Source organism: Cebus imitator, unplaced genomic scaffold, assembly GCF_001604975.1.
Source record: "Cebus imitator isolate Cc_AM_T3 unplaced genomic scaffold, Cebus_imitator-1.0 Scaffold27, whole genome shotgun sequence".
Classification (NCBI taxonomy): domain Eukaryota; kingdom Metazoa; phylum Chordata; class Mammalia; order Primates; family Cebidae; genus Cebus; species Cebus imitator.
Window position 1 is genome coordinate 3,769,650 of NW_016107342.1, and position 27,867 is coordinate 3,797,516.

The 27,867-nt window shown below is 37.1% G+C and overlaps 1 protein-coding gene across 1 annotated transcript in view; it reads left to right on the top strand.

The window, feature by feature from the left end:
- Positions 1–27,867, top strand: part of NEB (nebulin) — a 217,375-nt gene that overhangs the window by 98,788 nt on the left and 90,720 nt on the right. The window contains exons 68-87 of the mRNA XM_017523188.2: positions 947–1,054; positions 3,011–3,322; positions 3,643–3,846; positions 4,939–5,043; positions 9,467–9,574; positions 10,709–11,020; positions 12,011–12,214; positions 12,695–12,799; positions 14,047–14,154; positions 15,566–15,877; positions 16,941–17,144; positions 18,481–18,585; positions 18,728–18,835; positions 19,221–19,532; positions 20,245–20,448; positions 21,559–21,663; positions 22,441–22,548; positions 24,216–24,527; positions 25,304–25,507; positions 26,471–26,575. Of these exons, the coding sequence (XP_017378677.1) occupies positions 947–1,054; positions 3,011–3,322; positions 3,643–3,846; positions 4,939–5,043; positions 9,467–9,574; positions 10,709–11,020; positions 12,011–12,214; positions 12,695–12,799; positions 14,047–14,154; positions 15,566–15,877; positions 16,941–17,144; positions 18,481–18,585; positions 18,728–18,835; positions 19,221–19,532; positions 20,245–20,448; positions 21,559–21,663; positions 22,441–22,548; positions 24,216–24,527; positions 25,304–25,507; positions 26,471–26,575 (3,645 nt within the window). The remainder of the gene's footprint in view (positions 1–946; positions 1,055–3,010; positions 3,323–3,642; positions 3,847–4,938; positions 5,044–9,466; positions 9,575–10,708; positions 11,021–12,010; positions 12,215–12,694; positions 12,800–14,046; positions 14,155–15,565; positions 15,878–16,940; positions 17,145–18,480; positions 18,586–18,727; positions 18,836–19,220; positions 19,533–20,244; positions 20,449–21,558; positions 21,664–22,440; positions 22,549–24,215; positions 24,528–25,303; positions 25,508–26,470; positions 26,576–27,867) is intronic.

The following is a 27,867-nucleotide window of genomic DNA, read 5'->3' on the forward strand; positions in this document are numbered from 1 at the left end:
TTTGTATGAGAGCCCAATAAGCATACTAACTGAACATCAGAATTAGGGTTACCTACCAGGCACAGGCTGTCCTGGAGCAGACAATCTGCCCTGATTCTTCCCGCTCAGAAGTGAGGCTCTGTTTAGAAAACAGAAGCAGAGGAGGATACCAGGCTCCTTCCTAGAGGGAGAAGGGCAGGGCTGAGCCAAGCATGCCCACTAATTCCATCCCTACCAATTAGATGCATCAGTAAATCACTGCGCCTCTCCAGGGCAGACAGAGTAAAGGGACAGAAAGGGCCGTAGTTAAAATAATTGAGCTTTGCCTACAGAAAGAAAACCTTAGGCATGAGGAAGAACTGTTCTCTATCAACAATATTGATTACTGACTTTTTTTAAAGTAAAATGCAATTTTATAGACACTTGGTTTACTAACACGATATAACCAAAATTTAGAAAGTTGTGATTGTAGTTGCCAACTGTATTTTTTAGATTTTAATTTGTCTTGTCTTTTAAACATTATAAAATATTACATGATTGTCATACAAATTGTAGGTCTAAAAAAGGAATAAAAATATATTTATACACATAAATGGATAATATTAAACATTGTTCTGCCATTTTTTCCACTTAGTGATATATATGGATTGCTGCTTTGCTCATCAAGCTGTATTACTAGATTATATTAATCTATGCTGATATGTATATAATATTTATGCATAACTTATTTATAATGATATAAAATAATGTATCAATACATATTAATGTTCATTGATATGTCCCATTTATTTCTAATGCTATATAGTATTTTTGGTAGAATATAATTTATTTCCTTTACATATTGCCAGAAACTTGGATTGTTTCCAATTCCTATCCTTTTTAAAATTTTATTATATAAGTCACTTAATAATCTCTGAATTGTTGATGTCAAACCTTTTGCTAGAACTTTTTGACTTTCTTTCTTTAGAGTCTATACAAACTTGCCAATGAAGAAGCAAAAAAGAAAGGCTACGACTTGCGAAGTGACGCCATCCCCATCGTGGCTGCCAAGGCCTCCAGGGACATTATCAGTGACGTAAGTAGCAACATCCTTGATAGTTACCTGGATGGATGAAGTGAAGAGGGAGGATCATTACTATTATAACATTTTGGGGCCAGTGTAAGCACATTTATTGACTTATTTTTCTAAATCAAATAAATGTTTTTCATCTGAAAAAACTTAGATTTTAAGCTTCATAAGACTTTAGTATCTAAGTCTTAGGGAGGAAGAGGGTGACCTAAACCAGTATACTTCAATTCAGTATAAAATTGGATGTGATTCTACATTTTTTCATACCTATAATTATGAGAAATTTCATCTCCATATTTTGAGCATGGAGCATTACAGAAAATCGAAAATGGCAGAAGAGGTGTTAAAAAATAACTTATTTTTTTTAACATGTATTTGTTCAACCTCAGAAAAAGAGCTGATAGAACCAAGTGTAGGAAAATCCACCTTTCCCCAAATCTGCTCTGTGTTTTTGCCAGCTCATTTTTTTTTTTTTTTGGAAAATTATCTTAAGTGCTTTGTTTTGAGTTCTTTTAAAATGAAAACAGAAAGACAAAGATGAGGAAAACAACAAAATGGTGAACATAATTTCTCTTCCTGCCATCTCTGAAAGAAGTGGGTTATTTGGTGGAGAATTCAGACTTTTTTTTTTTAAGATGGAGTCTCAGAGTCCCACTCTTGTCGCCCAAGCTGGAGTGCAATGGCATGATCTTGGGTCACTACAACCTCCATCTCCCTGCTTCAAGTGATTCTCCTGCCTCAGCTTCCTAAATAGCGGGGATTATAGGCACCTGCTACCATACTTGGCTAATTTTTGTATTTTTAGTAGAGACAGGGTTTCACCATGTTAGCCAACTGGTTTCAAACTCCTGACCTCAGGTGATCTGCCTGCCTTGGCCTCCCAAAGTGCTGGGATTACAGGCATGAGCCACTGTGCCCAGCTGAAAATTCAGACTTCTGTAAATATTTGCGTGGTGCGGTATCTGAAATAGAAAATATCCAGTTACCCCTTACCACCACCAACAACAAAATGCTTTTTTTGTAGACATACATTCCATTTTCTCACTTGAGGAATCCCAAACAAACCTCAGTCAAATTTGATCTCCAACAGAGCAGTGCTGGTAGGATGGAAACATAATCTAGGCCACTTCAGAGAGTCAGTGCCCCAGTGAAAGTCAGCAAAGTCAGATTTGGGAAGGAGTGTGGGTATGTTGGATGGTGGTGGCGGGTTAAATGACTATCTGTGGACTCAGGAACAGCAGTCTCAAAATCATATGTAAGAGTTTTGGGTTGGGCCGGGCGCGGTGGCTCAAGCCTGTAACCCCAGCACTTTGGGAGGCCGAGGGGGGTGGATCACGAGGTCAAGAGATCAGACCATCCTGGTCAACATGGTGAAACCCCGTCTCTACTAAAAGTACAAAAAATTAGCTGGGCATGGTGGTGCGTGCCTGTGATCCCAGCTACTCAGGAGGCTGAGGCAGGAGAATTGCCTGAACCCAGGAGGCGGAGGTTGCGGTGAGCCGAGATCGCGCCATTGCACTCCAGCCTGGGTAACAAGAGCGAAACTCCGTCTCAAAAAAAAAAAAAAAAAAAAGAGTTTTGGGTTAGTGACTTCATGGGCCCAAGATGAAGAAACAGCAGTACACAGTACCAAATGATCTTCTGGAAAGTGTAGCTTCCTTTATTTTGAAAGACTTAACATCTACAAGCCAAAAGACCATGTAGTTTGGCTTACCTTCCCACTGGACTATTCCTATGAGACTGTTGCTGTTAGGCTATTTATGAGACTTCCATTAGATTACTGCCCATTAGATTAGTGCTGTAAAGTCTAATCGGGATTTAGGATGGGGAGATAAACTGATCATCAGATTCTTTCATTTCTCTGCAAGAATTAGCAATTTTAAAATAATAAAGTTTTAAATTAATGAGACTTCTAAGCCTTTCTATTCATATTTATTTTTGAAATGACCACCTTTATTTTAGTACAAATACAAAGATGGTTACCGCAAGCAACTCGGCCACCACATTGGAGCCCGGAACATTAAAGATGACCCCAAGATGATGTGGTCCATGCACGTGGCCAAGATCCAGAGTGACAGGGAGTACAAGAAGGACTTTGAGAAGTGGAAAACCAAGTTCAGCAGCCCAGTGGACATGCTGGGGGTGGTGCTGGCCAAGAAGTGCCAGACCTTAGTCAGCGACGTGGACTACAAGAACTTCCTGCACGAGTGGACGTGCCTGCCCGACCAGAATGATGTCATCCACGCCCGGCAGGCCTATGACCTCCAGAGCGATGTGAGTACTTAAGATCCATGGTAACTGTGTTCATGATAGTAATTCATAGAAATACTAAGACAGTGGTCTAGGATTAGATAGAACTCTCAGAAGGGATGACAGTCTTCTCTCTGCTCATTTTTTAGGCACCTCTTCCTTTTTTTTTTTTTTTGGAGAGAAAGAAAGAAATATGATGAGACTATATTCAATTCAGCCTTCTTGTATTGAAGGACATATACATGAAATTTGACTACCCAAGCTTTTCTAGTGTTAATTTTTTATTTTTGAAATCATGTTATAACAACTTCAGTAATACTTGCTTTTGTGTTTAATCTATCCAGAACATTTACAAATCTGATCTCCAGTGGCTGAAAGGCATTGGCTGGGTCCCCATTGGGTCTGTGGATGTAGTCAAGTGCAAGAGAGCTGCAGAAATACTCAGTGATCACATCTACCGCCAGCCTCCGGACAAGCTGAAATTTACCAGCATCACTGATTCTCTAGAGCAGGTGTTGGCCAAGAACAATGCTCTCAACATGAACAAGGTGAGCACCCAATTTGTGGGTAAATAAGTCAGGGCTGTGTGTCATTTAAGATACCTATTGTTAATTAAGTTAGTCTCTTTTGTTTAATCCAGTTAAATTGCTATTCAATGTAGAGTGATTCAGTTGCGTATTCTGTTAGATAACAATACATGGGAGCATTTCTGCTTTGACATCTCTTGTGAAATAGTCAGAGTTAAGAATAGGACACCTATTTTGGGTTCAAATTGTTTGAAGTCTGTAAGAGTTAATGGTTTGGTATGAAGGTTTCTTTCTTGCTGAATACATATTTAGGTAAGCACAGAACAAACAAGAAAGAGGCAAGCCGGCCATGGTGGCTCTCACCTGTAATCTCAACAATTTTGGGAGGCTGAGGTGGCAGATCACTTGGGCTCAGAAGTTGGAGATTAGCCTGGACAGCATGTTGAAACCCTGCCTCCAAAAAATATAAAAATTAGCTGAGTGTGGTGATGTGCACCTGTATCCTAGTTACTTGGGAGGCTGAGGTGGGAGGATCACCTGTGCCTGGAGAGGTTGAGGCTGAAGTGAGCCATGGTTGTGCTACTGCATTCCAGCATGGGCAACAGAGTGAAACTTTGTCTCATTAAAAAAAAAAAAAGAAAGATGCAAATCTTCATAATATTTATCAAAAAGAAATCTAGAGATAGCATATCTAGGTATATTTGTACTTAATTAACCAACAAAAGAACACATCAAAGAAATAAAATTGTGGGAAGGATTTGTTAATATAGCCATAGTACAAATATGGATGTGAATATATGCTTGGAAAATACTTGCTTTTAATTTAATTGGGGTGAGGGGTTACCAAACACAAGTGTGTTTGATTTTATATATATATATATATATATATATATATGCCACATATATATTTTCCATTTCATATCTTAGTATACATTTATATTTTGTTACAATAAGTATATTGTAAAATCAAAGAGGTTGAAAAGAATGTTAACATACAGCACGTGCACAGACAGCAAGAAAGCTGCCTCTCAATTTTGTCATGATTTTTTAATTGAAAACTCATGTTTACAACAAACTGTTTTTCTAATTCATTAAGCTTTTTATCCTTCACAGCGCTTATACACAGAAGCCTGGGACAAAGACAAGACCCAAGTCCATATTATGCCTGATACACCTGAAATCATGTTGGCAAGACAAAATAAAATAAATTATAGTGAGGTAAGATTGTTTTATTTCTTTGGTCTGGCCACATTGATTTTTGCTGATGTAAAAATGTCAGAATTATGGATTTAATCCTCATGTAAGCCAGGTGGTTTAGTTGGCTTTTTATGCCATTTACCCTATCTTGATTATACATATCATTGTATTAAAGAATAGGTAGATAGAAAGGTAGATAGATCAGAGAGAGAGAGAGAGAAAGAGAGAGAGGTAGACAGACACAAAAGTATCTTCATTTTAGGAGGGGAAAATATCTTAAGTCGACTATTAATGACTAAAACATAATTGTAATTGAAAATAATTCTTGCTATTAATCAATGTAGTACTTGCTTCAAAATTTGTTTGGCAAGTTTCTTTTCTTCAGTTACCTCATCTGTAAAGTAGGATTAAAATGCCTATCCTAAAGAATTTTTAAATAATGACTAAATGAGATAAAATATTTAACATGTCCAGTGTGGAACCTGGTGCAAAATGTTTGTTTAATAAACTTTAATGTCTCTTCTTTACACTCAACTCACCATGAAAATTAGGTGTATTTAATATGCACGAAATAATTTGAGCTTTATTTACAAGAACTGAAATGAGAATGCTTAAATTCACCCATTTCACACGGCCTGAGAACAATAAAATACATTATTTTATGAACTATCTCCAGCCTTGCTAAACTTGTCATTGCATATCTTTGCAGTCCAGAAATACTGCTGCATAAATAGCATTTTGCTCAATTGTTCTTGCCAAAGTCAAGAATTTATATGGTTGATTCAAGAAGACTACTAATTTTTTAAACATGTTTATGTGACTTCATTTTCTTTTAGAAAGAAAAGCAGAGTTTTCTTCAGTTTGACAGCACTAGAAAATTTACTGATTTTAAAGATGACCAAATTTATTATTTTACTCATATTAATTACTTCTGCTTATAATAATGAAGCCTTAAAGAGGAGGCATGCTTAGATCAAATAATCACGACCAGTAAAATGAAAAGGATATGATTTCGCTTTCTCCAGCATTATGAAACAGACCAACTGACAAGCGTGATTATAAATATTTGATTGGCCTTGGCTTCAGTCACTTTTGAATAGGCCATTTTCTCTTGGCCACAGAGCTTCTCAGTTGGGTTATCTTCTCTGCAGATGAAGTTAATTTCTATTCCAGATTGTAAAGAAGCTCTTAAGCCTCTCTCATTTGTTTACATTAGAGGAATTTAAGTAGATTTTTTTTTCAGACTGCTGCAAGGAAATTGGGCTATTTTTTAATTCTAAAATTTTCAGCTGGATTTACTTTCTTTAAAATTGCATGATGGTGCATTGAAGGCTCTGACTTCACCACAGGGCAATGTATTAATGTAGCAAAATCACATTCATGTCCCATGAATACACACAAATAAATAAAATTGAATGATCATGTTGATTCCCTGAGGAATCTACGATTAGATTTCAGAATAGCCCACATGAATTTCTTCTCAACCCATTGCCTGTGGTACCTTCATTCCATAAATGTAAAAGTAAGCAAATCCATCCATTTTTTCCTCTTAAGTTCTCATTTACCTATTCTAGTTTTCTTAAGTAACAAGCTTTAAAATATATCCTTGATGATAGCTAAAAGTGTGCTCTCCTTCGAAGCACTGCATCTTTTTTAAATGTTGAAAGAATTAAAGAACTCTATTTTTGGCCTGAAGCCATGAGATGATTGAAGTACATTTTTCCCCACTTCTACCATTTTTTAAAACAAGGGCATTTATTCTTAAAGAAAAAAAATAATTGAAATATTTGACCTTCCACTTTCAAAAGAAACATTCCTAGAAATTTTGAAGTAAAACAAATTCCCTCTGGAATTTATCTCAGAGATATTACATTGATTCTTTAGCCTTTTCTTGTAAAATCTCATCTTGAAAAGACTATAAACTGACACATCTTAATAATCTACTTATTAAACACAGTAATGACCCTGTGACTTAAGTCATAAAAATATTTTTTAAAAAATTAAATGCCTCTGTAACATATTTAAAATCCAGATACTAGTCCAGTATTCTTAATTCAATCTAATTTGAGAATGGGGCGTAAAAATTAAGTTTTAATTATTTGTGCCACACTTTTTAGGGATTTTCCTTACGTTTAAGATTTTGTCTTTACACAGCCTCGGCAATGAAAAGTACACTGAACAGTAGAGGGATGATAAAGCCTTGTAGTTTTTCCCTTAAAACCATACATTGTTTCTAAGTTCTTTTCCAGAGCTGTCTACTGGTGTTGTGTCTGCTTTATCTAACTCAATAAACCTCATAAAAGAGGAAAGGGAGAAAGCGAATTGAAAGATTATTCAATCGTAGATTGATCTCAAGGCTGTATTTGGATATAGATGAGCTGCTTTCACACCTCAGCTACCACCCTTGAGGTTACACAGAGGCCTTCCAAGGGGTAATCTGGCATGGATCGTTTTACACAAATCAGTTAACATAGCTTCAACTTCCATAGACACACTCTTCTAAATTATCTGCCCAAGAATGCCCCTACAGTTTGAGTGGCATCCCACTTGCTTCATAGTCACTCTCATCTATGTTAAAGCAAAAAAGCCATGGTTTGAAGATGAAGAAAGAAACTAGAGAACTAAATGCTACTCATTCTCTTGAATTGAATTTTGGATAGGAAAGCAACATTGCTATAAAGGGAATTATTGGGACAACTGATGAAATTTGAATATTGACTGTATATTTGATAATAAAAGAGAATAGAACTAGACAATAATACTGTATCAAAGTTAAATTTCCTGAGTCTGATACATATATTGTGGTTACATAAAATATCTTTATTCTTAGGAGACACATGATAAAGTAATCAAGGATGAAGGCCATGTTGTATACAGTTTTCTCTTAATCAGTTCAACAATTGAAAATAATAATAAGTAAAATGAAATACATACACACATAAAGAGAAAGAGATAGAGGATGTAAATATGGCAAAAATGTTAATAAGTTGGATAGTTGGAACTTGCAACTTTTCTGTAGGTTTGAAGTTTTGCAAAAGGTGGAAAGAATACATTTTAAAATATTAAGATGTACATTAAAATATTTAAGTATGATAATGTAAAGATTTCATTTTTAAAAGAAAAAAAGTTATACTTATCCTAGTAGTTACTGTGATGCATGTGGCTGGGTGCAGTGGCTCATGACTGAAATCCCAGCAATTTGGGAGGCTGAGGCAGGAGGATCACTTGAATTCAGGAGTTTGAGATCAGCCAGGCCAACATGGCAACCAACAGTCATCTCTACTAAAAATACAAAAATTAGCAGGGCGTGGTGGCATGCACCTGTAATCCCAGCTACTTGGGTGGCTGAGGCACAAGAATCACTTGAATCTGAGAGGCAGTGAACCAAGATTGTGCCACTGCACTCTACCCTGGGCAACAGAGTGAGACTCTCTCAATAAACAAACAAAATAACAACAACAGAAACCCCACAAAACTCTACTAGGAAACTTAATTCATTATTGCCCATCAAAACTTTTTCAATCAAGCCACCATGAGCTCCTACAAGTCATGTCTCATTAAGAGAGCCAATAAATTTTTATTTTTTATGTTTAAAAATTATCAAACTGTACATTTATTTTATTTTGATTTATTGAATACTGACATTTGCAGTTTTTTAACATTTTTGTTAAGAGGATAGAGAATCAGTCAAAATTTTCATCACTGCTTCACAAACAAAAAGGGCTAAAAACCATTGGTATAGATGATTTGGTTCTCAAATGACATTCCCATTGTAACATTCATGTTTTGTCTTCTGTGTACATCTGCCCTGCCACAGAAATTGAACAGTGGCAGTGCATTCTCAATTCACAGAAGAAGTTAATAAATAGAATTTTATCTGTTTTACAGTTTTGATTTCTAAATCTTTGATACCTGCTTTCCCTCATGTCTGCTAATAACTTTCAGCAATTGATGAAATAATAAAGAGGGAGCAAATCAACATTAACAGAATTCAGAAAGAGTGATACATCCTTAGTTCAGCACTAAATTTTACTATGGACACATCCTCCTAGTGGTAGTATTATTATATGTTATTATGTGATACTATTGTCTGCTAGTAAAAATGTTCCCAGTTCAAATTTGGAGTTAAATAAATGAACATTTCTTGGTTGTTGCATGAAAAGAGCAAGTAGTGAACAATCTAAACACACTAAGAGCTGTTCATTTAATGTATGAAATTTATAAGATTTGTGCAAAGAGAGATTGTGATGTCAAAACTTGCTGAATATGAAATTTTCATTTAAATAAATATCCAAGGATAAACAGAAAGCAAGAGTTCTTTTTCCGATTTAAGGCTGAATATACTAGTGTAGTTTTGCATCCAAAAGTGGTCTTTCTTTGACAAAAATGTATTTCTCCAGTGAATGTGAATTCTATATTTAAAAGCTACTTCTTCTTTCCTCAGAACCTCTATCGTCAGGCCATGGAAGAAGCCAAGAAAGAAGGCTATGACTTGAGAAGTGATGCCATTCCCATTGTGGCTGCCAAGGCCTCTCGGGATATTGCCAGTGATGTAAGAATTTATCAAGTCCTAACATTTCTTGGCATCAGGCCAGCCACACAGGGAATACAACTGGACATCTCTTTGGTCGTCATCCACCTTAAGTCCCTTCAGTGCATAGGCAATATATTGAGGCTTGAGATACAGATAATATGCCCAAGATCACAAGCACCACAGAAGCGTAGCCTAGACTGGAATGTGGCTCATTTGACTCTGTATTTTTGATCTTTGCTCAATAGGAGTGAGTGCCTCGATTAAAGTTGGATGTATGTATGCTGAGCTACTTACAGAATATCAGAAGCTCTCCTTGGAACACACTCAAGGCAAAAATGCCAGAAAAGAAGGAGGCTTAACTGAGTTTGCCCCATCGCTTGAAAAAGAACATAGGATAGCAAAAAAAATTAAAAGTTTTCTTGCCATGGGGTGCACAGAATGAGTATTTCTTTACCCTAAAAATGAAAACATATGCCTGGATATGCTAAAAATTAATCCAAGAGTAATAAAATTGTCCATTTTTATAGGTTTTAATAATTTTTAATTCTGATTAAATAGATATGTTATATAAAATTTACCATCTTAATCATTTTTAAGTATACTGTTTGGTAGGGCTCTGTTTGGTAGGTACTGTTTAGTAGGTATTCATATTGTTGTACAATGGATTTCCAGGATTTTCATTTTGTAAAACTGAAACTCTCCATCTATTAAATAACAGAATTTTTTTAATTTTTAAACTAACCCTCCCAAATCATTTATGAAGAGGAAATTATTTCTCAGACTATGCTAGAAAATTTTAATGATCCATGTAAACACACACCCCAGGTATGTTCTTAAGTAGACTCACTCACATGATGGATCTCTGAGACACTGTCATGGTTTATTACTGTAATTGGGTTCTTCATTTCAGTATTCACTTTTTGTCACTTTTTGCCAACATAGAATTCTCTAGCATATGTAAAACAACCATTGTGAAGTTATTCTGTGGGGATGTGCCAATAAACACAACAGTCCAATATGCAGCATCATGGCAGCATGACCAGTGAAACCCCTCTGTTGCCTTAAAGATTTCGTAGAAAGCACCACCACAGAAAGAACAACAGGGAATGGCCCTTTGTACCTCCTCCTTATTTACTGGATTCTCTCTTTCAGTACAAATACAAAGAAGCATATCGTAAACAGTTGGGTCACCACATTGGCGCCCGAGCAGTACATGATGACCCCAAGATAATGTGGTCCCTTCACATTGCCAAAGTGCAGAGTGACCGTGAGTACAAGAAAGAATTTGAGAAATACAAGACAAGGTACAGCAGCCCAGTGGACATGCTTGGTATCGTTTTGGCCAAGAAATGTCAGACCTTGGTCAGCGATGTGGACTATAAACATCCTCTTCATGAATGGATCTGCCTGCCTGACCAGAATGACATCATTCATGCACGGAAAGCTTATGACCTCCAGAGTGATGTGAGTTTTCTTGATATTAGCTCTGAGTATTAAAAGTGGGTCTGAAACATGTCTGCGGGTTCTGACTAGTGCCAATGAAGTGCAATTTGTTTGTATATTTCAAACAATTTACAATTAAGTGTCGGAAAGGACTTTTCCACTGGAGGTACTACAATTTGTCTTCTTCTCCAAAAGTTCTCTGTAGGAGAGGAAATAAGGTAAATATTATCAATTGTATACAGGTATAAGTCTTCCTAGGGATTCAGGCTTCCTTTGTCTGAATCAGATGAAATTTAACCCTTAAAGATACATCACTGCAAACTTTTGGCAAAGGAGGTAAAAAGTGTGGTGTGTGTTGGCAGAGGGTATAGTATGGAGATAGTAAGAGGGAAAGTATATTATGCTAAGTTATTTTAATTTATATTTTATACTTACTAATGGGAAAATTCTGTCATTCTTATGTTTTTAAAAACCAGTCCAGTCATCTAATACTTATTCATCATGTCCTACTGAGAGTAAAATAAAATGAATAATTAGGTAAATACCAAACATATCTCTGCAACATCACATTTCCTTTATACATTTGAAATTTTGTGATTTTTAAAGATGGAAATAACAGTGAGAATTTTTTGATTGCAGTACTCACACATCATCAGTCTGAGTATGTGGTTTTATTTGGAGCTATTAGAATATATTTTTCAAGGCTAAGAAAGCATGCTCCTGTGTAAAAATATTGTATTACTCTCATAGGCAGGACCATGTCTTTTACTTTTAAAAAAAAAACCATTCTTGGTGTACTCCTCTGTACCCAAAAAATGCTCAGGAAAAAAATACGCTTAGGATTTAATAATGTGTGTAGTGTTAGGATTCAATAATGTATGTAGTGAGTGACTGACTATGCTGGGAATCTCATCTATTCAGTACTTTTGTATTTCTCTAGGATAACCCATTTTGTAACTATGAATTTGAAACACTAATTAATAAAAGTGTTTCTTATCTGTTCATCTGCAGAATTTGTATAAGTCAGACCTTGAATGGATGAAAGGCATTGGCTGGGTTCCGATTGGTTCCTTAGAAGTTGTTAGGGCCAAGAGAGCTGCAGAAATACTTAGTGATAATATCTACCGTCAGCATCCAGACACAATGAAATTTACCAGTATAACGGACACTCCGGAGCAGGTGCTGGCAAAAAACAATGCTATAAACATGAATAAGGTAAGTCTTCAATCCCCACTGTTAGATACCGAAAGTTACCATAGAACATTGTAAAAATTCTGATGCATTATTGCATTTTAAAGATTATAATAAGAATCATGATACCTGTTAAAATGATTTTTCCCACTATAATGCCATAGTTACTTAGTGATGCCTCAAAGTGTTAAACCAATGTTAAACGTACTGTGTGCTTCTGATTGGAACAGTAGGTTGTTAAAAAAAAAAAAAACTGTGTGCTATAACTCTTTCCTAGAAATTATTTTAAATACTTCAATTCTATTATACTTTTCATAACTGACAAGTCCTTTAACAGTTAAAGTATTAGATTCTTGAAAGAATTTTAATAAGAAACAAAGGTAAGGAATTCATGCAGCTTTAATAATTTTATTTCTACCTTGAATACAAGAGAGATGACTGGCACATAATCAAAAGAATAAAGTCTGTGAACACTAAAATATTTTTTCTTATTTTTTTATGTAGCGCTTATATACTGAAGCCTGGGACAATGACAAGAAAACTATTCATGTCATGCCTGATACACCAGAAATCATGTTAGCCAAACTCAACCGAATAAACTACAGTGATGTGAGTAAACTGTTGATCTTGGAATGAACAGAAAGGAGAAAATGAACTATTGTAGGTGTTTTCTTAGGAAAATGTTTTGACTAATTTATTACACATACTCCAAACTACCATTTTCAGTAGAAGAAATAGTTCTTGCTTGATTCAATTTTAAGCTTTGTGGTGGGTCCACAAAGTAGGCTACCACTTTATTAACAGATTCTCAGGAACTGAATGATTACAAATAAATATTCCCATAGGAATTATGCTTTTAAAGCCCCCCCCTACAGGTCAGTGTGGATAGCAAGTCATTATTTTTTTTCAGCAGCTAGTGAGTAGGCAAGGAGTGGGTTGGAATCTGGTGAGTTAGTAAGCCACATATTATTTTGCTGCTTCAGTAGGCTCTGAGAATCATTTGATGTTAACTTGCAAACATTTTTCTAGGCATCTCTGCCCAAGCTAACATTTTCATAAGGGGAATTATCCTGAAATCCCAGTCCACAAATGGATCATTGTCTAATAGTCCACAGCAAAATAAGAAAAAATAAGCATAAGGCATTGTTTTTCATAAAACTAAATTACATTTTAAAATATTGTCCTTCTTTAGTATTAAGATGGCCTGTCTTTTATATTATGATGACAATAATAAATAGTGTTTTGCTTTGTTCTGTTTTTGTTTTGTTTTGTTTGAGACATAGTTTCACTCTGTCACCCAGACTAGAATGTAGTGGCACAATTTTGGCTCACTGCAACCTCTGCCTCCTAGGTTCAAGCAATTCTCCTGCCTCAGCCACCTGAGTAGCTGGGATTACAGGTGCATACCACCATGCCCAGCTAATTTTTGTATTTTTAGTGGAGACAGGGTTTCACCATGTTAGCCAGGCTAGTCTCTTCTCAAACTCATGACCTCAAGTGATCTCCCCACCTCGGCCTCCCAAAGGGCTGGGATTACAAGTGTGAGCCACCACGCCTGGCCAATAAGTAATTTTTTTTTACATCTGTTTGTTTGGCAAATAAAATTTTGTCAACCAAATGTTGATTTTTTCCCCACATTTTTTGTTGAAATTTACAAGTCAATAAAAATCCCAAAGTTTAGAACATGTGCCTTAAAAATCCTTAAGCACCCATGAGACAAAACTATCTATAAACCCACCCTAATGCTTGACCTTGTGATTTATGTCTGTAGTTTAAATGAGGACAGAGAAAATACAATAATAAGCAGATTCATTTTTTATGGAAGAAGTAATGAATAATTACTTTCTTTTCTACAGAAACTCTATAAACTTGCTTTGGAAGAGTCCAGAAAGGAAGGCTATGACTTGCGTCTGGATGCCATTCCAATCCAAGCAGCCAAGGCTTCAAGAGATATTGCTAGCGATGTAAGCAGATGTTTTTGGAAAAGACACTTCTTACTCAAAGATGTTGACAAAAGCTTTTAGTTTTTCTTGCCAGAAATTTAGTTACCCCTACAAGTCTCAATTCCCTTTAGTGATTTTCCCGTATACAGAATTGTAAATGGAAAAAAGAAAAGCACAAAATTCTGGACCCGATATACCTGTCAGTCAATCAAAAATAGAGACATACTATTTTTAAAAGAGTTTTTTATGGACACCAAAAATGGGTTCATATTTTTGAGCCTCCGAAATTGGATACTCTGTCTCCAAAAAGAAAAAAAATAGGAAATTGAGCAGCAGTTGACCTAGATGTTTGTGAAATTAAAGGGATTAATTTAATCCCTTTCAATAATATGTGGGAAACAGCCAATATACATGTAAATTCTTCCATACTACTTCTATCTATTCTGGCATTAAAAGAAAACTAGATGGGTATGTTTTAGAGATTTGTTTTGTCCTTTGTAACTCCTAGTGAGATGTCCCTCACTAGACACAAGAACAGATTGTGAAGTAAGCAAGGCTTTTTCTCAGCACCCACTTTCCTCTTCTCTACTCCTTTTCTTCACATGCGAAACACTCCCTAAGGGTGCCTAGTGTCCTCATTCTGCAACAAGCCTACTTAGGACTCAAATCCAGACATTCCCTCCTCTGGAAGGGCCTCATGCCTTACACATATGCATCATTCCTTCTGTAAACCAAAAACTATGAGATAGATCTCAATCAGTTTAGAAGTTCATTTTGCCAAGGGTAAGGATACACGCCCTATTATCAAAACTTTTCTTGCTGTTAAGCGGGAGAAGCCCACACCATAATTGTTTCATGGTGAAATGGACCATAATGTGTTATCCTTGAACCTTAAAGGTAGATAAACTGACTCACAGCGAAAGCTCAGTGATGTTGACAGGCTAATAAGGGGGCCATTTTCTGGTGCCACATAAACTCCATCTAAATGTAACACATATCCTTGACTGAGATGTCTAGTATAAGTTCTAATAAGGGAAATATTCTAAAATATTCTTAATGTCAAACAGTTTTGGGAAAACAACCATGTCTTTAAGTAGATGCTCCATTAGATTGTATAATATATTTACCTCTACTTGTTAAGGAATCAAATGTAAACTAAGTAATGTAGTATAATGAGGAGGAAAAATATTAAGAATGAGAAGCTCTTCATTCTAGGCTCATGCTGCCACCTGCTTGTGGTGTGACTGTACATATCACTAAACCCCTGCTAGGTTCAGATTTTGACTTTTAAAAATAGGGTTGATGGTATTCACCTTTCCCCTTTGCGTTAGTGATCGGGAAAAGCAAAAGAAGCAATGTGTGTGTGAACCTATGAAACGTGAGTATATAAGATGTTCTTGTCATTAGACTCATATCCCTTTTCTTTTTTTAGTACAAGTACAAGGAAGGCTACCGCAAACAGCTCGGCCACCACATTGGAGCCCGGAACATTAAGGATGACCCCAAGATGATGTGGTCCATCCATGCGGCCAAGATCCAGAGTGACAGGGAGTACAAGAAAGACTTTGAGAAGTGGAAGACTAAGTTCAGCAGCCCAGTGGACATGCTGGGGGTGGTGCTGGCCAAGAAGTGCCAGATCCTTGTAAGCGACATAGACTACAAGCACCCCCTGCATGAATGGACCTGCCTGCCTGATCAGAACGATGTCATTCAAGCTCGGAAGGCCTATGACCTGCAGAGTGATGTGAGTGGCTCTAACAATCTTCAGTCAAGGTTTAGAAAAGCATTCTAACTCTTTTGTGCCATAGAATCTTTCCACAGTCTGGTGAAACCTACAGACAACTCTTTAGGATAATGTTCTGAAATGCACAAAATAAAATATGTATTTCATTTCAAACAAAACCAATCATATTGAAATATCATTATCAAAGTATTAAACCAAACCTGTAATGTACTTTTTATTAATACATTAAGTAAAAAGTTCTAGCAGTGACTGTAATAACTAATTTCAAAGAAGTAATGAGCATAAATATTTCAAGACATCAGCAACAGCTCTTTATTAGTCTGTTCTCACATTGCTATAAAGAACTATGTGAGACTGGGTAATTTATGAAGAAAAGAGGTTTAATTGACTCACGGTTCCGTGGGATGTTCCAGAAGCATGGCTGGGGAGGCCTCAGAAAACTTATAATCATGGTAGAAGGTGAAGGGGAAGCAGGCACATCTTCACATGGCTGAGCAGGAGAGAGAGAGCAAAGGGGGATGTGCTACACACTTTTAAACACCCAGATCTCATGAGAACTCACTATCACAAGAACAGCAAGGGGGAAGTCCCCCATGATCCAGTCACCTCCCACCAGGCCCCTCATCCAACATTGAGGTTTACAATTCAACTTGAGATCTGGATGAAGATGCAGAACCAAACTGTATCAAACTATAATAGGACATAAAAAGATTTGAGATTTCTATAGCTGACAAAGTCAGGTGTAGTAGCAATACTACTGTAATCTATTGCTTATAATGATTGAAATGCTATGTTTCAGTTACAGGTTAATGAAAATGAGGATGTTATATATTTTTTCTATCCAAGTTCACTGATGCCAGGTTAAGAATTCCTGTTTTAAACAACCTAATTTTCCAAATGAATCGATTGCATTATAATTATGTGTCTATTTAACTCATAGGACATATCTATTATAACTTTTGAATGGAAATTTAAAAATGAATTATACATATTGAGACAATTTTTCTAAGAAACTTGAAAATAGTAACTCTACAAATAATATTTAACATTATTTCATTTTCAGGCTATTTACAAATCTGATCTTGAGTGGCTGAGAGGCATCGGATGGGTTCCCATTGGCTCTGTAGAGGTCGAGAACGTGAAGAGGGCTGGAGAAATTCTGAGTGAAAGGAAGTACCGCCAGCCTGCAGACCAGCTCAAATTCACATGCATTACAGACACTCCGGAAATTGTCCTCGCAAAGAATAATGCCCTGACCATGAGCAAGGTGAGTCTCCAGCTGTTTCCTGTTGCCAGAAACATACCTTCCACAGATTTGGTTCATAAAGTAGGAAATTTTCTAAGGGTCCCCTGAGAAAGGAGATGTCTTAAGGCCTGTTTCTCATGTAGGCCTTTAACAGAGAATCTGCTTGAATTCAAGGGGACCCTGTTTGCTCTTCTCAACACCCTGCCCCCTAATTCTCCATGTGCATGTGGGAACAGAGCCTGGGATGATTTCCCTGGAGTGATGCACTCACCCTTCTGAGCAGTGACCTGGAGACATCACAAATACATTACCTTTCCTTGCACATTCTCCTAGGCAGAGCAGACTCAGGCCATTGATGTGTCTTTAGCCATCTGGTAAGGAATATAAGCCATTGACATTTCATTCTGAGTGCTGTGAAACACATACTGTTTCATAGCAGTGCTGGTATACATTAAAATTGGTTGCTGGGTTTGCTTCTCCACATTAGGTTATGGAAATACACTTTTGAAAGCTAGCTACTATTTCTGCTTTCAGTTTTATTACACAAGATAGATGATCATTTGTTTCCTCCAAAGTTCTATCAGTCTATTTATTTTTATCCATGAGTCAGCCCTTAGTATGCATATTTTAGATTGACTTGAACTTGAATTCTCCCACACCTGCCTGGAAGCCTTCCAGTCATTAGGCTAGTGCAACTGAGTGCTCAGTGCAGAATATGAAAGTGACTTCAGACAGCAAACTCCAGAGTTTGGGGTATACGACTCTAGAAACTCTTTTATACCACATCCATCAACAGCAACCACAATGATAACAGCAATAGGAATCACCATAAAAATCGCTGAGTATCTGCTATGACTTGGCTATGTTATATATGTTATGGGTCATCTTCAAAAAATACACAATACAAAAGAATGATTATCCCCCTCTCAGAAAGGAGGAATGTGAGGAGTATCTCTGATACCTTTCTCAAGATCATACAGCTTGGAAATAGTAGAGTTGGGTTTGCATTTGGGTTGGACTCTGAAGTCTAGGGATGTCTACTGTCTCATGGTTCTATAACTGAGCTCCATCTCTGGAGGTCTGAATAAGCTTGTGATTCACTGGATGAGAAGAATTAATAATAGCCACCATTATATTGCATCATATTAATTATGAAACCATTATACAGCTATTTAAATATTGTTATGTTTTATTTTCCCTATGACCTTTTTGCTTCCCTCACATCCCAAAAGCATTAGAAGGGGCTATTTTATAGTTATATGTGAGTTAAATTTGTTAACGACTGTAATGATGTGATTGGCTTTAACAAAAACTCTTACTCTCCCTCTCCCCCACCCCACCCCACCCTGCCCTGTAGCATTTATACACAGAAGCTTGGGATGCTGACAAAGCCTCCATCCATGTGATGCCAGACACCCCAGAAATCCTGCTGGCCAAGAGCAATTCTGCCAATATCAGCCAAGTAAGAGATTTCCTAATCATTGCTTAAACGTTTCTAAGAATAATTAAAGTGCTTTTTCCACCTTAACAATTTCATTTCTGGAATTGGCCTATTGCCTTCCTCGAACATTTTTATTTTCTGTCATCTATTATCTCTTCCCTAGAAACTTTACACCAAGGGATGGGATGAATCAAAGATGAAGGACTATGATCTGAGAGCGGATGCTATTTCCATCAAAAGTGCCAAGGCCTCCAGGGACATTGCCAGTGACGTGAGTGCCTTCCATCTAACTCCCTGTGGCGTCCACCAAGCTGAACAACCCAGAGGGCTGCTGGCGGACCACACTCTATAGTGATTGCCACATGTACCTTCCAGTCCTACCTTCTACCTCCCAAGACCTTTCCCTTTGTTGTTACAGAGAATAAAAACACATTTTGGCATTAGAGTTACTGCAGGGAAAGTTTCCACCAATGAAGATATATGATTACATTATAATTATTTTTATAATGATATAAAACCTCACTTTTAAAAATAATAGTTCAGAGATGCCAAAATATTTGTAATATAAAATTCTTGTCCATATCATGTCACCTCAATTGTCAGCATGAGCATGGTTTTAAAACAGGATGTCTACACTTGTATTTCTGGCATTTTAGTACAAATACAAGGAAGCCTATGAGAAACAGAAAGGCCACCACATTGGAGCCCAGTGCATTGAAGATGATCCCAAGATTATGTGTGCCATACATGCAGGAAAAATTCAAAGTGAAAGGGAGTACAAGAAGGAATTCCAGAAGTGGAAGACCAAGTTCTCTAGCCCCGTGGACATGCTGGGCATCTTGCTGGCCAAGAAATGTCAGACGCTGGTCAGTGACATTGATTACCGCAATTACCTGCATTACTGGACATGCATGCCTGATCAAAACGACATTATCCAAGCAAAGAAAGCCTATGACCTGCAGAGTGATGTACGTAAAATGAATTTTGGGAAAAGGGGAAGGGGAAGACGTAGATTTGTTAATTGTCCTGTCAGTGCCGCTGTGGACAAGCCCCTGGGCTGTGTACTGCACAAACCTGGGGGCAGGGGTGGGGGGTACCATTTACATTGTTTAATATAAAATCCATCTTTAGTAGTTATGTTGTGAGATGCAAAAATAGAGATGACATGAGGTCATCTCTATTAGTGAGGTCATGTCCTTTATTCCCCAGCCTAGTTTAGCCTTTTTTGTTTCCATGTCATTTGTAGCTTCTAGCAATGAAAATATATTTCAGACAAATATAAACCATCTGAATGTTTTTAAAAGAATTGCTGCTATTATGCTAGATCCAAAACACTAAACAGCATTTCCTTGGATCAATTATCACAGGATTAAAATGGAATTTGATTCAGCAAAATTTCCCTTAAAATTTTTCAATTATAAAATTTTTTGAAATATCAACTATATCATGGAATGCAGCATTATTACTATATATTATTCATGACTAGTGTAAATAATTATGTTTTTACAAATTACTTCTGTCATCAATATTAAAAACCCTGAATCATGTGAGATCTCAGGTCTTACTTTTTGGAAGTGCAATCTCCACTTATCCTCCCTTCAACCCCATGTGCTTTATTTTTCAGCTAAGGGGTGGTATGTCTAACACTTGAAATGGTATTTTTGTCTGGCATCTTTATAGAATGTATATAAGGCAGACCTGGAGTGGTTGCGTGGCATCGGTTGGATGCCAGAAGGCTCAGTGGAAATGAACAGAGTGAAGGTTGCTCAAGACCTCCTGAATGAAAGACTCTATAGGACACGTCCAGAAGCTTTGTCATTCACCAGCATTGTCGACACTCCAGAAGTTGTCCTGGCAAAAGCCAATTCTCTGCAAATAAGTGAGGTAAGAACCATCCTACTATCAAGATTTTCTGGTTCTGGATTCTTTTTTCCGATGTTACCACCCAAACTGAGCATGTAGACTAGACTTCTTCAAAGAATTTTAGTGAGAGGAGCAACTCTAAGAATGTCTTCACTAGTTCATGCCTGTAATCTCAGTACTTTGGGAGACTGAGGTGGGTGGATCACGAGGTCAGAAGATCGAGACCATCCTGGCCAACATGGTGAAACCTGTCTCTGCTAAAAATACAAAAATTAGCTGGGCATGGTGGCGCATGCCTATAATTGCAGCTAATTGAGAGGCTGAGGCAAGAGAATCACTTAAACCAGGAGTCAGAGGTTGCAGTGAGCCGAGATCGTGCCACTGCTCTCCAGCCTGCTGACATAGCAAGACTTTGTCTGAAAAAAAAAAAAAAAAAAAAGAATGTCTTCACTAGTGAAGATACATTGAAAATAAAACTCTGACAAAAACCAACATGGCTTTTCTTCTACCACACATACACACTTTGAAGCACTGCAATGAAAATGTCACTCCATCACAACTCAGGAACACAAATATTTGTTGACGTCGTATTAAATACTAAGACATGTACATAATGTGTCATGCTACATAATAAATAATATAACATTGTATCAGTCCAGATTCTCTAGAGAAACAGAACCAATAGGATATGTGTGTGTGCGCGCGCGTGTGTGTGCAAACACACACACACACACACAGAGAAAAAGATACATTTTAAGAAATTGGCTCATGAGATAGTACAGGCTGGTAAGTCCAAAGTCTGCAGGGTAGGCCAGCAGGCTGGAGACTGAGGGCTGTGTTGCAATTCAAGCCCAAAGGCCATCTGCTGGGGAGGTTCATCTTGTCTATCAAGGTCTTCAACTAATTAGATGCGGCTCACCCACAACTGATTTAAATGTTAACTTCATTTTAACGATACTATCACAGAAATACCTAAAATAATGTTAGACTAAATATCTGGGTACTGTGCCCTGGCCAAGTTGACACATAAAATTAACTATTACGAACATATGTAAAAGCATTTTTCCAGATTGAATAATGCTAAGGCTTAATGTTTCAGATATTGATTTCCTATTTCCTTTCTCTCCACAGAAACTGTATCAAGAAGCCTGGAATAAAGATAAAGCCAACATCAGCATTCCTTCTGATACTCCGGTGATGCTGCAGGCCCAAATCAATGCCTTGCAAATCAGCAATGTAAGTGGCATGAACATGAAGGGCAAAAGCCTTTATGGGTAATATCTGTCTGCTCATGGAGTGTGTTGTACCAGACAAATTACCTACCTTGGAATGTTTGTGGCTTTTGGTGCTAAACATTTTCTCTTGAGCTACCAGTCCAAATGCAATACGAATGGAATTTGTCTCTTTAAATGTGTGGTCAGATGCATGGCTGGGTGCCTAGGCTGCAGGAGTTGGAACACCTGAATCCCTTTGGTGCCCTCCTTCATTCTTAACAGTCTCTGTTGTCATGTTGGGTTTTTTAATTGATCCAGGACATTTTCATTTGACATTTCAAGGCCATAGGAAAGACAAAAGACCATTTTTAAATTACATCCAAACAGTAGGTGGTGTATGATATCTATGTCACAGCGCTTTAGCAGAAACTTCTGAAAAGTCAAAGGGCAAAATTGGGGGTAGAAAAATCTTATCAGATCTTCTCTGGTACCTTGATAAAGTTCTCTGGCTTTCCCATTGATCCTTAGGTTCCATGTACTTGCGGTGGGATATTTTCAAATGCATTCCATATTGTAATGGATGTAAATATTCAAACATTAATAGAGTTTGGTGTTTAGCTTTAAAATTTTAACCAGAAGTATCCTATACACCACAAAGGAAATAGCTGACAATTAAAAGAACCCAGAAATGAATGCATTTTTCTTATACTGACTATATTATGAATTATATTATGATAAATTTGAGTATATTTGCTTATTTTCCCGTTCGTGTAAACAAACCTGTATTTTCCCTCTATAGAAACTCTACCAAAAAGACTGGAACGAGGCCAAGCAGAAAGGCTACGACATAAGGGCAGATGCCATTGAAATCAAGCACGCCAAAGCCTCCAGAGAAATTGCCAGTGAGGTATGCTTCCTTCTGTTTCCTTGTAGTTTTTCTCCTTTACAAAACAAGCAGGAAGACTATTTTTCAAGAACTTTGTGTTTAAAAAAAAAATCTGTGCAAATAATTGCATCTCTTCTCATGCTAGGAGCTTTCTCTATTTGAAAATATTAAAGTGGAATGGAAAACATTAAAGTTAGCAAAGATTAGGTATATGTGTAAACTTACTTTGATGCTGTTACAAAGTAGAAATAAAACATTATGAAGAGTCTGTATGAAATTCTTGGGAAAATTCAGAACCCAATACAATGTCATTTTGTCCCTAAAATATTTCTAACATTCTCCACAAATATAAATCACAGATAATTATTTCACATAAGACTTAAGACTGATATCACATTTATATACAAGATTTTATACTGGAGGTTTATGTACAATACTCTTAGTAATCTTTTGAAGTTCATTTAATTCTAAGTTTAAAACTTACTAGTGGTCAAAATAATTATGCTACTGGCTGGGCATGGCGGCTCACGCCTGCAATCCCAGCACTTCATGAGGCTGAGGTGGGTGGATCACCTGAGGTCAGGAGTTCAAGACCAGCCTGGCCAACATGGTAAAACCCCATCTCTGCTTAAAAAAAAAAAAAAGGCTGGGTGTGGTGGCAGGAGCATGTAATCCCAGCTACTCGGGAGGCCGAGGCGAGATCGTTCCACTGCACTCCAGCCTGGGCAACAAGAGTGAAACTGCATCTCAAAAAAATAAAAATAAAATAGTTATGCTACCAAGTCCATCCTCCCCACAGCTCCAACCCTTTAAGCCACCTTATTTCCTTTATCTGAGTTCTCTGCTTTTTGTCTCATGTATCCAGTTGTTTCCTCCTCCTTATTCTTCATTTTTGCATAACCATAGCTGGTCCACATTATCACATTACCCCCTGCTTTATTCCCAGTTTTCTCTCTCTGTGTTCAAACTTGCCTATGTTATCCAACATAGGAAAGAAGCAAAAACCGTCTTATATTAGTCCTAAGACACTCATCAGACAAAAACTCTTGTCCACAGAACATTTGTTGTTATCTTCTGATTCAAGCCAACAGTCTTGCTTTCCATCCTTGAAACACACGTCTTTCTTACCTGTTTCCAAAACCACACACATATGACCTCTCCCCACCTAAAGTTTCTTCAGTACTTTTAGGAGATCATTTGACCTAATGTTGCACTGTCAGGGAACCTTGGTGATGGAGATTATCATGTGCCTTGTTTTCCCCATCTGGAATATATGTTAATAACAGTATCTACTTCCTAGACACATGGTGAGGATTAACTGTGATTGTAATTGCCACTAGTCAATGATTTTTGACCGAAAAACATGGTAGTTTCATATGGATCTACCCAACACATGTGAAGTGGTCATAATAGTGTCTGGCATAGAGTAATTACTTAGTAAATGTTAGCTATTGTTTTTATTACTCTTGTTCACCATACCATCTCCCTCCTGATTTACTCATGTCCTCTCTGAAACTACCTAAAATAGTATTACCTAACTTCTTTAAAGTGAACTGAAATATATAATGACTGCCAGTGTTGAGCCAATTTATACTAAGGCTAAGAAATCATTCTGAAACCATTTAAAGAAGCCTCTCTTAATACATTATTTCCATATGTATTTTTTATTTGACTTCTTACAACTTTAGTACAAATACAAAGAAGGTTATCGTAAGCAACTGGGCCACCACGTGGGTTTCCGCACCCTACAAGATGACCCCAAGTTGGTGTGGTCTATACATGCTGCCAAGATCCAGAGTGACAGAGAATATAAGAAAGCTTATGAGAAGTCTAAAGGAATTCACAACACACCGTTGGACATGATGTCAATTGTTCAAGCCAAGAAATGCCAGGTCCTAGTTAGCGACATTGATTATCGCAATTATCTGCACCAGTGGACATGTCTGCCAGATCAGAATGATGTGATCCAGGCCAGGAAAGCCTATGACCTGCAGAGCGATGTGAGTATATTGTCATTAGAGCCAGGGAGATGTGTATTTGTGTGTTTAATTCCAGTGCATTCCCCAGAGGCATAATCTAAATGGTAATCTTAATAGAATCTATCATTCTGTACAATTCATGGTAGCAGAGTTTTCCCCAAACATTTTCTATCTTATAGAGGACTCCTTATGGTAGCAAGACCTTATTCACCAAGATGAAAATCAGTCTCTGATTCTATGTAATTAGGTAGAAAATTTCAGTTGCAGCTGCTCTGAGCCATTACCTTTGCAAGATCAGTTGCATATTTCAGAAGTAGATGTAAGTATAAGGAAATGTTGGATTTCATGTTTACTTGACACAGAACAAAAAAGAGAGAGATGGGGGCAGGGTGGATATAGATATAGGTATGTATGTTTTTTTCTCATTATGCATATATCTAAGGCTTTGTTCCTCCTAAAATCCTACTAATGTTATTCCCAATGGTATATAAAAGGCAGACTTCAAGTGGTGAGTGTAGAAACTAATCCAAGTATACAAAGTTAGGTGCCATTGCGGGCTGCCATTTCACCAAGTGTCACTTGTGAGTGAGCCCTGTTCCAATTCCTGCAGGATACTCTGAACTTCTCTCATGTGTGCCAAAGAGATAACACCCAATATTAACATTTAGTGTTGATCCTTGAGTTTAATGAGATTAGCCACCTAATTGATTTAAATAGTGGTGACGTATGGTTTGCAAGCATCCAAGTCTTATGGGCAACTGTGAATCTTCCCTACTCTGTTTCTCTCCTTCATGTAGAACTTGTACAAATCAGACCTGGAATGGATGAAGGGTATCGGATGGTTGCCAGAGGGTTCTGTGGAAGTGATGAGAGTGAAGAATGCCCAGAATCTCTTGAATGAAAGGCTGTATCGTATAAAGCCGGAGGCCCTCAAATTCACCAGCATTGTTGACACCCCGGAAGTAATCCAGGCAAAGATCAATGCTGTCCAGATTAGTGAGGTAAGCCAGGTGGATGATGTTTTCAGACAAATTGACACAAATTGACTCCTCAGTCAAGAAGAATTATAAATCTGAACTTTAGACCCTTCATGTCAGCGTCAAGATCTGAAACACGCATGTATCTAGATAGATCTCTGTGTAGTGAGTCTGTCAGCAGCCTCTGTATTTCATTTGCTTTGGTAAGTCTTTGGTGAATGCACATGTGGTGAGCATCTTCATGTTCTGCACACCCTGATATACACTTTGATCACATTTAGAGAGCCAGACCATAATACAGGCCCACCACTTAGTACTATAATCATAAAATTGCTACTTTTTTATTGCTTGAAATAGGTTGAGAAGTCTAGGAACAACCCCAATATTAGACATTATGGCAGTTATTTGTACCAAAAAAAGCTAGATCCTGCTTAGCAATGGGGATTATCAAAGCTATCTGCAATGTGTACTTACCCGTCAGATAATTAGATGTAAATGAAAGGATAATTTTATTACCGTATTTCTGACTCATTTTAAATTTATATTGTATCACACATGAATGTGTTCTTACTGAAGTCACTATTGGCACCTTTTAAATAAAAGTGCAAATGAGGCCAGGTGCAGTGGTTATACCAGTAATCCTAGCACTTTGGGAGGCCAAGGCAGGAGGATCACTTGAGCCCTGGAGTTTGTGACCAGCCTGGGCAACATAGTGAGACCCATCTCTGTTTTTTTAAAAAATAATGCAAATGTAGACAATGTGATCTATGTTTATATCAGAGAATATCCAAAAAGAACTTTTCCTTTTATTTATTATTTAAATATAAAATTAGATTTACTTATTTAATCTTACTTAAATTTTTTAAATTTACTTATACTGTTGTTTCATCCGTTTATTCAAGTATGTTTCCTGACTTTATAATTTTGTTCATGTGGTAATCGACTTATTTACTAATCAATCATCCCATTATTTTTCGTTTTTACCAGCCATTGTATCGCGATGCCTGGGAGAAAGAGAAGGCGAATGTGAATGTACCAGCTGACACGCCCCTGATGCTGCAATCCAAAATCAATGCTCTGCAGATCAGCAATGTAAGACAGCACACATCATTTGCTTTTCAGAGTGCTCTCTGCCTAACCAGACCTTTTATTATATACCCCAAAGGGAGTTTGGCAAAAGGCGTTTCTTCCCATTTCTTTTATTTCTAGCTGTAAGCTAATGATAAGTAGCTGTGTGGGTCTGTGTCTGTCTATATAACGTACATCTCAATGTTTGTTGGAAGGAGAAATGGAATGATTTCACCAAAAACACAACGTAGAACTTACAGACATGTAGAGTAATATCTAGTTCTCATTTTTTAGTGGGCCATCCATCATTGCTTTTTCCTTTTAAAAGCCAAACAATATATATTTTTACTGGTTTTTACATGATTTATTATCTCCTAAGTTTCCTACTTCAAAAAATAATTTTTGGGAGAGAGCTTTACTAAATGTCATTAAAAATCTACTGAAATTCAAGCTCAATATGAAACCAGACTATTTTATAAATCTTAAGGAGAGATTAATGTTCAGTGTAACTGTTAATACCTGTTTTTAAACTCATCAGTAATGCTGACTCGGTAGCTCCCTCTTCAGATTGACTGTGGTATTGCACTCTCTGTTTGCAGAAACACTACCAGCAAGCTTGGGAAGATGTCAAGATGACTGGTTACGACCTGCGAGCAGATGCCATTGGGATCCAGCACGCCAAGGCTTCCAGGGATATTGCCAGTGATGTAAGAGCTCCTCCTTGTCTAACCAGAACAAACACTACCTAGTAGACACAGAGGGAGTTTAACTTAATGCCCTGTGAATTATATTTAAATACAATTGGGTCATTGTTACTAGTATATTTTAAAATCCTAAATTCAAGAACAACTCTTACAGTTTGAGAATCCTTTTGCATCTATGTTTGGTTCTACAACTCTTATGTTGAAGCACAGATTTTGATTTTCTTTTCAATATCTTCACAATGTCACTTGATTTACACATACTAAAAGGATTTAATTTCACAGTACAAAGAATTCTGTTGTTACTCAAAGTGTGGCCTGCATACTACTGGTGGTTCCTGTAATCATTTTATGTAGTATGTGCACAAGTATTTTTTTAAATAGTTATATGGTTGTTTTAATGTGTACTAGAAAAATACTTTTTTTCTCCAATTAGATAGGGTTATACATTTTTAAGTAAAATTTTAAAATAAGCTTATAATTAAAAATTATTTCAGGCTGGGTGTGGTGGCTCATGCCTGTAATCCCAGCACTTTGGGAGGCCAAGGTGGGTGGATCACTTGAGGTCAGGAATTCAAGGTCAGCCTGGCCAACATGGTGAAACCCTGTCAGCAT